This window comes from Ambystoma mexicanum, chromosome 3p (assembly GCF_040938575.1).
Source record: "Ambystoma mexicanum isolate Mex_15411 chromosome 3p, UKY_AmexF1_1, whole genome shotgun sequence".
Taxonomy (NCBI): Eukaryota; Metazoa; Chordata; class Amphibia; order Caudata; family Ambystomatidae; genus Ambystoma; species Ambystoma mexicanum.
In genome coordinates, this window is record NC_090925.1 from 802,847,152 (window position 1) to 802,860,730 (window position 13,579).

General features: G+C 47.6%; 1 protein-coding gene across 1 annotated transcript in view; it reads left to right on the forward strand.

Annotated features, from left to right (window-relative positions):
- Window positions 1-1,654: 1,654 nt before the first annotated feature.
- The window catches only part of LOC138579614 (zinc-binding protein A33-like), a 307,674-nt gene continuing 295,749 nt past the window's right edge, over window positions 1,655-13,579 (forward strand). Inside the window, exon 1 of the mRNA XM_069649876.1 lies at window positions 1,655-1,836. Within this exon, the coding sequence (XP_069505977.1) occupies window positions 1,806-1,836 (31 nt within the window). The 5' untranslated portion in view covers window positions 1,655-1,805. The remainder of the gene's footprint in view (window positions 1,837-13,579) is intronic.

A 13,579-nucleotide genomic window follows, 5' to 3' on the forward strand; every position in this document is an offset into this window, starting at 1 on the left:
AGCCCGCGGGTTCCCAGAGGGTGAAAGACGCCTTGGGCTCTGTGATCTCTGCTCAGAGCAGCGATCAATGAGCCCGAGGTGCCTGTCTCCTTTGGCAAATCATTATAAAAGATGCCTTGAAATGTGTACGTTTCAAGCCATCTTTTATAAACGTAGAACTATTTCTATGTTTATAACAGACTGCTTGAAACGTACACAATTCAAGGCATCTTTTATAAAGCTTTGTCGACGGACAAAACCACCTTGGGTTTTATCCGTCCTCAACGCTTTATAAAAGATGGCTTGTACGTTTCAAGCCATCTTTTATGAACATAGAAATATGTTACAAATGTCTATGTTTATAAAAGGTGGCTTGAAAGTACACACACCATAGTAAGGTAAGCACACAAGTGTGCGTAACTTACTATGGTTTGTACACTTTCAAGCCACCTTTTATAAACATAGAAATATGTAACATTGCTATGTTTATAAAAGAAGGTTTGAAAAATACACAAACCATACTAGTACGTATACAAATATATAAATGCTCTACTACATTTATATATTTGTTTGTGCACCCTACTATGATTTGTGCACTTTTAGGCCACGCCCACACCGGATGCCACGCCCCCAAACGAGGGCCCCCCTCAATTTCTTACCCCACTTAAAGCACTGCAGCCAATTGATATTGAAAATATTTTCACAGCCAGTTCATAGCCACAGCCAACACGTGTTTCAACCACAGGTCCTTGTCAAGGCTTACAAATGATGCAAACCCAAATCCAATGGCTTTCCTGTTAGGTGCTTGCATATGCCTGGTAGAATGATCCTGATTATCTCTCTTAAATCCCTTGAGGTCTGTGTGTATCATAGTATCCTTTTGGCATTAGAATCACCCATTCTAATTCAGAACAAATCGTTATTATCAGAAGGATTTGGGGATAACCAGCACTGCCAAAATGATACTGTTATACATCCTCTACCAAGACAGTGCCCCTGCTGGGCAATAATGTCCCTGATGTCCCCCATGTGTAGCAGAGCCCCTGCTGGACAACTCTGCAACTGTGTGCCAGTGCCCCTGCTGGGCAACTCGGGCTGCGCTGGCCTGGGTGCCCCCAAGTCATTGAAGAACCATATGACTGTGGGCTGACAGGATGCCTCCCTGTCCTTTTGTGCATCCACTGGTTGTCCCCCAGCACCCATACGGCTGGACCATGTGCCCTGGTTCCAGGCATAACAATCATGGTATCAAAAAGAAAGGACAGGAACTGGAGGATTATGAAACAGTGGAGGACAAGAAGAAAAGAAAGGGACAAAAAGTAAAGAGGTCATGTGATAGAAGATTGAAGCAAAAGCAAGGGCTGATATGCAACACCCTGAAATCAAAGGTAAGGTATGGGGCATGAGAAAAAGGAAATTGTATAAAGAAGTTCAGGGTGCAATCCCGATTCAGGCGACAGACTCCGATTTTTTCAAGAAAAATATTGCTGTTTTTACTTACTCCCGTATAAAATAATGAAATCCGCAATGCAATCCTATGGGGAAATTCCTTTCTCCCGGCTTTCTGTTGCAAAATCTCCCTCCCAGGCGCTCGAGAGTGTTGGCGGGTACGTACACGTGCCGGCACAGAGTTCTCGCTGTGCGGTATAAGGCTTCTTTTGAAAGGCAGTTGAGCTCATTTTCGCGGCCACTGCTCGTTGTGTGGTCATGTGACCTTTAAAAGGCGGGAAGACAAATTAACGGACACGTAGTGTTGCAGGTTGGCTTTGTGTTTGTGAGTTCCACGCCTGCTTTCTGTGAGTTCAAGGTCTACGTTCCGGATACACATGGCCGCCCCCAGCTGTAAGAAAATCAAGGGTGAGTTTCGCGCATAGAGAATTGGCTGTCGCGGATCCTTTTGTGCGTGTTTTCGGCTTACACTGCAGGTACCCGTAGCGAGAGGCAGGTGTGCTTGAGTTTTCAGCCACAAGAAGGGAGGCTGTCACGACAATTTCAGTGTGGTTACTTTAATTCTTAGAGGCGTATCCTGGTGAAAGGGCTGCATGTCGGAGAATTTTGGCCCTTCGCAATTTTAGAGACCGTAATATTTGCGCAAGCTTCATTTGCTTTAAATTCGGAGTCAAGAATAACTTTCATTGTTTAATTGGTACGTGGGCCACTTTTTAGGGCCATTATCATTTGTAAATTCGGATTACATAACCTTCTTGGTTTAATCGGGTATGTGAAATGTGTTCAAGGGACTGATAATTGGTTATATTGGTTTTGGAGGGCGCTAGAGATATTTTTTCAAGTTTTAATATAGCCGGAAAGATTGCTTGGAGTGGCTGACATGTGAAATTGGGCGAGCACCGACAGTTTACATGTTTATACGTCCTATTCCATTCGGGAGATGCCAATACAGTCCTTTTTTAACTCTGCACTCTGGGACTTGTAGTGCTGTGTTTCCCCATTATAAACCTAGGAATACAAGTCCCAGACTGCAATGTTTAAACCAGTCATCGGCTAGCATCTCGCAAATTCAATGGGGCATGTATGCAAATTGTGCTTTCTGTACAGTCCCTACACGTATTCTGTATAACAGTCAAACCTGGAACCGCAGATTGTGGGCATAGTGGCTCCCCCATGCTGACCTTCCTCTCATGGAGGAGCACAGCAAGCCACCTCTGACACCAAGTGCTGCCTTGGCTTCAGTAAGCAGCAGAGGAGCTACTCCTATACTGGCTTTACACTGTGTAAGGAAACAACTGCTGAGGGTTCTCTCTCCCAGTGTTCGGCCCTTTTTTGGAGATTGCGGATTCAATCCCTTGTAATATTTATTTTTGTTTTTGTTTTTTTTATTTTTTTACAGGAGATATCTCTGCTAAATTTGGCCCTTTTTCTTCCCACATGTAGGCGGTCATATCACCACCAAGGAATCCTAGTTTGCTCTAGTGGGGTGAAAGAAAATAAAAAGAGGGCAAATGTGTATTTTTTTTTTTCAGAAAATGCCATTAAAATAATGTATAAAGAAGCCTGTTTTTTTTTTTTTTTTTTCTTGCAAGAGCTAGTAACAGTTAGCAGTTCTGAATTCGCAAGTTTTCAAGAACAGGAAAGTTTACCATCCGTTTTGTGGAAGGTAGGCGATTTCTGGCTTTTTTTTTTTTTTTTTTAAATGGGCCCTGTTTGGAAGGAGAGGGTAGGAAAGCCTTATGGGAACCTATAAAGGCACATATTTCTGAAAAGTAGACAAAAGTGTTCAGGAAGGGGTGATTTGCGCAGGTCAGGCAACCGCTGTGTACCTAAAATTTCTATAATCAGAGGCAAAAATGGAAAAGTGAGTGGAAACAAAAGTATGTTTGGACTGGTAACGTAAGTGCTGGACATGTTTGGACTGGTAACGTAATGACTTGTGTCAATATTGAGAAAAGCAATGCACAGCTACCTTCCCCGACTCATCTGGTTAAGAAATCACACATTTTTGATAATGCTTCACAAAACACACAATAACTGAGCCATCATACTCAGGATTTTTTATGCTGATGAACTAAACAGACATAATTAGCATTTGAAAATGAGGAAAACTAATGTAGTGAAGAATGGCAATCATACATTTTTTGAAGAGCACATGCAGACCTTTTGAGGGATAGGTGACTTGTGCAGGTTACAAAAGCACAGCGTGCCTAAAGCAACGGCTAAATCTAGGTCACATTTGGGAAATTAAAGGGCTGTGTAACAACAAAGTGCAGTAGGAAATGTGTGAAATCATTCTGAAACCCAAGAGAATAAAAAAATTGCCCTACCTTCCCACAGGTGTCCTGATGAATACGTACCTGATGTGTCGGAGCATATGCTAAACCACTGGTACATCAGATGCACTGGGGAATACTGGTTTTGGCCATCTGGATAAACCACAGATTTGGCTTGGGGTGTCGCAGCCACCAAGGAAAACGGGGAACCCCATATATTTCTGAAAAGAAGACACCCGGTGGAATCCTGAAAAGACACCCGTGGAATACAAAGGGGTCTGACTTTCACCAATCGCCCTAGAGTTTATTACCCACAAGGCCTGGAAAACTCCAAAAAGTGAAGAAAAAACCCCACCTTTTCAGACATTTGCCACTGGGAAACCACCGAAAAACATGTGCGCTTACCTGGGCGGAAAAGAAAAAGGGTATACTGTCCACAAGCCGAGCGCGACCCAGGGAGCCACGGCAGGGTCTGCATCCTTCACTGGAGGGAAAAGCTATAACAGCCCTGGGTCCAGGACGTCTGGGGGTGCTGCCCCTGGCCTTGGGTGCCTGCCTCCCATGTGGGTTGACCGTCCCAAACCCCAGTGGCAGTCCCCAGCAAGGTCCAAGTTCCTCCCCGGAGGGGATAGCTGTAAGGCAGCGCAGCCAGATCTCCAGGACGGTCGGGGGGGTGATGTCTTTGGCCATGGGCACCTGTCTCCCATGTGGGTTGACCGTCCCAATCCCCAGTGGCAGTCCCAGGGAGCTCCAGCAGGGTCCCCATCCCTACTCGGAGGGAAAAGCTCTAGCGCAGCTTAGCTCCGGGGAGTGGTGAGGGGTGTCCCGGCCATGGGTGCCTGTCTTCCCATGTATGTTGACTGTCCGCAAGTCCAGCCGGGGTCGCAGGGAGCCCTCGCTGGGCCCCCGGCCTTCCATGGACGGAAAAGATGTAACGCGGCACGGCCAGAGTTCCAGGTCAGCCGAGGGTGCTGCCAGTTGCCCTGGGGGCCTGTCTCCCATGTGGGTTGACCGTCCCCAAGTCCAGTGGCGGTCCCAGGGAGCCCTGGTAGCGTCCCCATGCTTTCCCGGAGGGAAAAGCTCTAATGCAGTGCAGCCAGAGCTCCAGGACAGTTGGGGTTAGGTTCCATGCCATGGGTGCCTGTCTCCCATTTGGTTGGACGGCCCCAAAAGCTCAACGGCTGTCCCGGGGAGCCCTGGCAGAGGGACAGGTCCCTTTTGCGGAGGGACAAGCTGTAACGGGACAGGGATGCGCCAGGATTCCCCAGGACCACCGCTGGACCTGGGGACGGTCGGCCCACATGGGAGACAGGCGCCCAAGGTTGGGGACATCACCCCTGACCATCCAGGAGTTGTGGCTGGCCTGCGTTACAGATACTCCCTCCAGGGAGGGATGGGGATCCTGCTGGGGCTCCCTGGCACCGCTGCTGAACTTGGGGATGGTCGACCAACAAGGGACATAGACTCCCAAGCCTGGAGACGGCACCCCCGGCCGCCCCTGAGCTCTGGTTGCCTTGCGTTACAGCTTTTCCCCACCAGGTAGCCCCGGCAGTTTCCCAATCCCTCCCCAGAAAGAAAAGCTGTAACGTGGCGCGGCCAGAGCTCCATGATGGTCGCAAGTGATGTCCCGGACCTTGGTCGCCTGTCTCCCTTGGTGGTCGTCCATCCCCAATTTCAGCTTTGTGGTCCTAGGCAGCCCCAGCAGAGTCCCCATCCTTACTCTGAGGGGAAAAGCTGTAACGCAGCCCAGCCACAACTCCAGAACGGTCAGGGTTGTTGTCCCTGTTCTTGGGTGCCTGTCTCCCATATGGCTCGACTGTCCCCAAGTCCAGCAGCGGTTTCAGGCAGCCCCAGCAGGGTCCCCATCCCTCCTCGGAGGGAAAAGCTGTAACATGGCATGGCTAGAGCTCTAGGACAGGGGGTTGTCTGCATTGCTTGTGGGTAAACCTCCCCCAGCTCCGCAGCGATCATCGGACGACCCGATGGTGCTGCTGCTGGACTTGGGTTGACCGTCCAGTCCCAGGGAGCCTCGGGAGGGTCCTAATCCTTTCCCAATGGGCAGGCGTCTAGGAAGGGGAAACGTCCAAAAAGTCAGATTAAAAAAAGACTGAATGGGAGATTTGGCCGAATTTCAGCCGTTTGAAAATTCGGAATGGCCGAAAAGTTCAACCAAATCCCCCATTTGGTGGCAAGGGCTGCGTTGGTGTCGCCCGCGCCCTTGTTAACTATATTGTGAGTGGGGAAACAAAGGGGGGGGGGGGTCTGGAAATCTCTCTACCAGCACGAACACAGCCCAATGACCTGTTCTTGGGCGAATAACCCCTGGGAGAGACTCTACTAAGTCTTTAGCTCACTTTCACAGAGAAGAAATGTCCCCGCATATCGGTCTTTGTACTGTCCAGGGGCAGTTGCTAGGCAATTCTCCTCTGAACAAGAGTACCACAGCAACCCCATACACGTGTTTCAGCCTTGTTGGGCATCATCAGTGAGGTAAAGCTATGCCTCTCTAAGAACAGTGAGCAAGGGGGTTGCGGGATTGTCCCCTGCAGCCGGTCCTGGAAAAAAAAATGTTAAAAGGGAAAGACAGTTTCCAATCACAGAAGTGAAAGGGAACAGGCGTTGCAGGGACACAGCGAGTCGGCGCCACACAGCAAAGTATGCCACTGCAAGTTAAGTAGGGGGCGGGGGCAAGGACAAAGGCTGAAATGTTGGGGGCAAGGGCAAAGGCTGAAATGTTCAGAGGAAAGAAGACCTTTTTGGAAAAATAATTTGTGGTCTTCTCTCCCTCGTACATTTCAGCCACAGGCTTCTACCCCCGATCCCTAGGAAGGTCAGGGGTGCTGCACATGTCTGGTCGCCCCCCGGCGGTCATTGGGTGACCCGGCGGGGTCCCCCTACCGGAGGGGAAAACTCTGCTCGGCCAGAGATCCAGGATGGCCTGTGGTGCTGGGACAGGCAACGGGCCAAACGGCCCCACCCCCAAAATCCTTTCCCTGTTGGTCCAGTGCTCCTTTCTGCTTCCCAGGGATGGCAAAATGGGGCCAGACTTCACTTTGCCCCCATGCACCCAGGGAAGCAGAAAGGATCTGCTCCTCTGGGGGGGGGTTTGATGTGGGCTGACCCACAGATATGGGTCAGTCAGGGGCGCCGACTATGGGGGGGCTTTGGGGCCTGGGACCCCCCCAGCAAAATCAAGTCGGGGCTGAGTCCCCCCACCGGCCGGGCCGGAGAGAAGTGATGCAGTATCGATGGCCCTTTCCATTGATACTGCATCACTTCTCTCCGGCCGGGTAAAAGCGCTAAAATGTCAGATTAAGCCCTCCCCTCTAGGACTCATATTGGTGTATGGTCCTGGAGGGGAGGGCTTAGGGGCTTCTGTGTTTTGCTTCTGGTTCGTCGTGTTTAAGGCAGGAGCAGCAGACACTATTCCAGCCAACGAAGCAGCGAGCAGAACGTTCGTCGGAAAAACAGGTAAGTTATTTCTTTTCTTTTTTCATTTGTGGCCCTCTCATGCCTCACTACTTTGTGTTCTGCCACTGTCCAGCCCACCTCCAAATGGGTGCAAGCCCGGGGTGCATGTCAGTCCTGTTAGGTGGGCCATGGTTAAGGGGATGAGCGGGAATGTTTGCTGATAGCATGGGTGCAAGCCTGGGGTGCATGCCAGTCCTGTTAGGTGGGCCATGGTTAAGGGGATGAGCGGGAATGTTTGCTGATAGCATGGGTGCAAGCCCGGGGTGCATGCCACTCCTGTTGGGTGGATCATGGTTCTTCAAAAGGGAGGAGAAGGATATATCCGGCAGTGTTGTCATAATTGGGCTCCGTTTCCCAGGCCAACTTGGAGAAGTTCAAATTAGTACACAATGTAATGTTGGATTCCCAAGCGGCTGGAGAGTGTGCTTGGTTTATCCTGGAAGTTTGGGGCTCATTTGCTTGGGCACCTCTACACTTGTACCCCAGGTCAAACTACAGAATGTTAATTCTGTGACTGAGAAGCCTGAGACATGAGTGGCAGAGTCCAGGACAGACTGTATTAAGGTGAATGATGTTGTTAACAGGGGGCACGTGAATGGAGTGGCCAAGTAAAAAAAAAAAAAAATACATTAAAAAACAAAACAGGTACCCTGATGGTAGAAAGTTTATCAAGAGTGTTTATATCATGTTAGGCTGGTTATGTTGGTTGTACAGCACTCGCACAGCGGTAGAGCAGTCTCATAGCTCTGAGGTTAAGGGTAAGAGGGGGTGCACAATAGAGAGGATGAAAGAAACAGGGGAGGGATGGACTGAACCAAGAGAGGAGCGTTCGGCTTTCAAATGCTCCAAGAGACTGCATACATGCATAGCTCATGCACCCACATGGTGTAGAAGGACCGTTCTTTTTGTGTTCTTAGCAATTTGGATTACAAAAAATGATCTTCCCTTGTTTTTATATCACTTTATGTGGCTGATGAGTTCCGCTGAGCCCATGAAGATTGGGCAGCTAGCGCTTTCAGTAAGTTAGTGTGTGGAGTCAAGTCAGCCTGCTCCCCCCTCATTTGCCTATTCCCAGTGTACACTCTGTGTAAGAGAGAGGCCCCATATCTCATTCTATCTCCAGAGACCAATGCTGGGAGGGCAGGCAGGGTGTCATTTTTTACGACCTTGTTATGCCTGCATGCTTTGCTGTGAATGATGCTTGTCTTGTAGCGAAAACATTCTATTTTACGGCTATTCAGGTCTGATGTTCTCTTATGCGTTCTTTGAACACATTCTATTTTGTTTGCACAATGTTTCTGACCTAGAAAGTGGTGAGGGGAGGGTTTTTTATGGATATTTCCCCACAGCCCACTGCCAAGATAAAGTATTTGTCTGGCCCAGCAGCCGAGTGAGGGGGGGATGCAGTGGAAAGAAAAGTCGGCCCCATTCTGTAGCAAGGCACACAAAGACAATGTGTGCAGGATCACACATACTATGGGCTAATGCGCACAGGATCACACCTACTATGGGCTAAGTGTGAAAGCCAAGATTACAGACCTTGTTGTGCTTTGAGGAACAGCATTTATGTTTTTGTAGGTCCAGGTTGGGGGGATGTATGAGCAGCTGGTACTAGGATTGGGTGGCTGGTTCCCCCTTTGATATGGTGAGGCAGTGGGCATTTGATAAATTTGTCTCTGTAAGTAGCCATCTCCTCAGACCCGCAGGCAGTCTAGAGGTCACCTGGGCAGAGGGGTTGGGTGTATTTGTACATATGTGCACCCCTCTTGCTTTGCCTCCATCTTTAAAATAGTTTTGTGTTGGGTGCACTTCTACATCCCAGTGCACCCATCTTGCTTTAACTATCACACATTTGCAATGTGGCGCTTTGCGACCTCTTTCGGTTGGAAATGTTCCATCATGCATATTAAAGGTTCTGCCACAGATAAAACTAATGTGTTTGAATTCTGAGCACCCTAATCCGCAGAGCCACGGACACTGTGTCTGCTTAGCTGTGACTTGGGGAACCCGGCAGTGCTTGAATGTCCGGCCCGAGCAGACTCCATGTTCCCTCCCTCCCCCCGTTAATTCTGTACTGGTCAGAAAGCTTTCCCCTCCACTGCCCTGTATTTCCTGGTCCCCCCGCCGTTCCACAATTTAATCGCTGCCCATGCCTTTTTAATTTACCAATGACTAGTCTGTGAGTATATAATTTGTTGATATGTAAACTGTTAACAATGCATTGTGTGCTTCATATTTTCTCTAGATGCTTGTTTGAAACAGTGGCTTCTGTGTTGTGAATACAATAAGCCAGTATAAAGAGGTGTATGCTTGTTTCTTGGAAGGTAAGACGTTAAGCATAAGTGGAGTGTACTTTTTTTTTTTTTTTTTTTTTTTTTTTTTACTGCCTCCATTTTTGAATGGTAAACTACAATGTTAAAAGCAGTTAACACTCTTCCTCCCACAAGTCTGAAACCACACTTGATTGCATTATACTTCAGCAGAACATCTGATGTGTCCACTGAAATGTTTAAGATTAAGCTACATCCCTAACTTTATCTGGTTACCCAGAGGTAACATCTTAGCAAATGTCGCTTGTGCACAGCATCTTTACAGTAGGTTAATGCAAGAGGGGCCCGCCATAATGGCCAGGATGCCTCTATACAGCATTTGAAGTGTATGGGGTTTTAAATAATGGACAAAATGATATGCACGATGTGTGGGATGCTATGTACTAGTTTCTTGTTTCCAAATGGGAGAATCATATGTCATAAAATCATGGGAAACCTATGGATATCTATTGTGAAATGACCAGGCATCTGGACCTCGTGGCCCTTGGAAAAAGACAAAACTAAAGATCACCCCCTGAAGGCGATACATTGATTGGTGATGAACTAAACCTAATACAACATAAAGTCAGTAAACTCAAATAGAAATATAAGAAAATGTCTCGCATCAATAGATATATTTTGCATGGATAACAGCAACCAATTTTCTTTCTTGCAGTTGTATGCCAGTTAGACGTTTTCTGAGACATTATACCTAGCAGCGACCGCTTCACCCACGTCCCCTGGAAAAGACGCATCTGAAACCCCAAAGTGAACCCCCCTGCTAAACCAAAGGAGAGTTCCCAAGTGCCTGACAAAGCAGTTGTACAAATGTTGGGCTCCACAGTTGCATCAAACTGCCAGGCACAATGCGTTGAAAGTATACCAGATGCGCCTACAGTCATTGATGTTGGCAGCAGCAATGTGACGCAAGAATACTGCCCAACATGAGTGATTCGAATGGTTTTAAGTCCCAGCATGGCCACACATTTCAAAAGAAATGGTTAGAAACCTATAATTGGCTTAAATATGATCGAGTCTTTTAAAAAAATGTTGTGTAAGGTATGCCAGTCTGCTGATGAAAAGGGGGTGCCATTGCCAAAAAGTAGCCGGGATAAGGATGCCTGGAATGCTTTTGTTAAACATGGCTTTAACAATTTTAAGAAGGCCATAGAGAGATGTAACGCCCATCAGACTTCAAATCTTCATCGGGCGGCTGCAATGGCGCTAGTATCTGTGGAAAGGGGTACAAATGTTGTAGCAGCTCTGTCGTTGGGCCACCTCAAGTAGATGAGGGATAACAGAAATGCGCTGGTGACAATCTTGACAACATTGTTGGCTTTAGCTCGGCAAGGTCTTGCAATTCGGGGCCATACTAATGAAATTTAAATGCAATTCTGTTGCTTCGTGGCAGAGATGTCCCAGAACTTCAAACTTGTCTTCAAAGAACAGAATACAAATGGATGTTGCATGACATATTAAATGAAATGCTGGCAATTATGTCACATAATTTGCTCCGTGGCCTAATGAAAGAGATTCATGATGCAAAATTATTTTCGATTATTTTGGATGAGACTGCTGATGTGTCAATAAAAGAGCAGGTCTCTGTAGTCTTTCGTATTGCAAAAGAGGTTCTTCAGGTACAGGAGATTATTTTTGGCTTTTATCAAATGTCTAGCACTAAATCACAAACTCGGTTTGCCATTTTAAAAGATGTTCTACTGAGGTTTGGCTATGAAATGGAAAACTGTCCGGGGCAATGTTATGATGATGCTTCCAATATGGCTGGACATCAACAGAGTTTGCAGACATTGGTGCAGGAGGTGGCACCACAAGCTATTTATGTGCACTGCTTTGCACACAATCTGAATTTAGCAGTTCAGGATGTAGCTATGGGCATTGCCAAGTTCAGGGATCTGTTGGATTTTGTAAGGGACTTGATTGGGTTCATTCGAAATTCCCCAAAACGGCTTGCTTGCTTTGAACGTTGTGAAAAAGGGAGTGTCAAACTGCTTCCATTCTGCCCTACCCGATGGACCGTTCGAGCAAAATCTTTGAAGACTGTGCTAGCTAACTACAGTTTGAATTTCTGGGACTTGCAGCCAGTGACCACAATGCAGCGGGAGCAAAAGCCCATGGGTTACACTTGCAGTTCCATAAACTCAAAACCTATCTCTCCATCCTCTTTACTTGGTATTTTCCCGTGTTGAAACTGAACACTGCTCTACAGAAGGTCAATTTAAGGTTCCATGAAGCAGCGGTTATGATTGAAAACCTTAAGACCATAGTTGCACAACTGCGTGAGGGATTTGAAGACTTCTTCTCAAAACCCACTTCAGCGGCCGATGATTCCGATGTGGAACTAGAGGAACATTTTGTGCAAAGAAAGGCCAGGAAAACCCCAAAGCGCCTGGATGAAGGGTCCATTCCTTATGTTTTTGAGTCTCCCAAAGACCTCTATAGACAAGGTTATTATGAACTAAAGGACCATACATTGGTATTACAACTGCATGTGACCATATGGTTAACATTGAAAAATGTTACAGGGAATGCCACCAGTGATTATGTCCATGAATTTTTATAAGACTAACTTCCATGAATGCAATCTAGAGTTGCATAGAAATATGTTCCTTGAACTTGTACAGAGGGATAAGACTCTGGTTATGTTTTTTCAGGATGTCTTTGACTTGTTCCAAGGTGAAAGGGTTCGTCCTATGCGCAATTTCTTCCCAGAACAGGCACGAATGCTTCAATTTGCAGTAACCATCCCTGTATCCTCTTGTTCTTCGGAGCGTTCATTTTCATGCCTTCGGCGCATCAAAACCTACCCGAGAGCTACAATGGGCCAAGCTCGATTAAATGCTGTTGCTTTGCTACTTGGACACAAAGATGAAGCTGCACATCTGGATGTTGGGGCCATTGCAGATGAATTTATTCAACAAACTGTTGTCTGTAAAAATACATTTAGCCTAGGGAATGTGCTGCAATGAAAACAGTTCTCCTGGCTGGCCAATCTACAGCAGCACTATTGTAAGTTTGAATTGTTGATGTTTTACTGAACTATGGCACCACACACATCTTGCTTGGTAGTTTTTAATTGGGGAAACGTCTTTACCTCTCGTTTCCCTTGAATTGGGAACTTTTTTTTGGTGTTTTGGTGGTGGTACTCCACCTTGCAGCTGTACCTTCTGTTTAGCAACCATTTTATTCTCCCATCCTAGTTGTGCTGCTCTGCCTTTTGAGGGAGGGCTACTACAACCTGGATGATAGGAGTGGAGTAGGGGCAGTGATGGCTTACAACTCTCCTTACTTTAGTATATGCAGTACATGATAGCCAATGTTTCCACTGTTCTGCGCGCCTAACCCCACCCCCCCTCCGCGCGCCCTTACACCAAGCTAGCGACTAAATGCACATTTTTCGGTCATATTACCTGCCAGTGATGTCACTTCGTCTATTTGGCACCCCGCCCCTCCTGGAAAATTGCTAAATCGGCTCCCCTGGATCCAGTTCCCTAATGCCCCGAAGTCTGACCCAAATACTTTTTTTTGTATGTTGCCTTCTTTGGGGTCAAATGGGTGCACAACAGCACCCCTCTGCCCCCAGAGAAGGCAAAAGATTGTGCCCCCTTTGTTTTATTATTTCGGTGGGGGCCTGTTTGGCGCAGGGGGAGGGGGCATTTCCATGGTGGTCCAGTGAGGATTGCTGGTCGAGGATTGACCGATCCCCGAACAGCAATCTGCTTGTATGAGGACTCGTTGGAAAGGGGAGACGCTCCACTTTCCAACAAGCCCTCACTTGCCCAAATCGGGCAAAGAATGCCCTTGCGGGACCCGTCTGATAAATTTGCATGCTGAACTGATGACGTCGGCATGCGCCAACGCCATCACGGCAACCCACAGGCACGAAAGGGGAAGTCCTCCCTTTCACTGCCTGGCGGTTGCAGGGATCGAGGGAGCAGCGGGGGGCGTTGTGGGGAGGGTTTGCAATCTGCCCCCCCCCAAAGGTAAGCAGTGCAGAGGACGAGGTAGCTCGTCCCCCGTGCTGGAAATGGAGTGTGGAGGACGAGATAGGTCGTCCTCTGCACTCAAGGCGTTAAT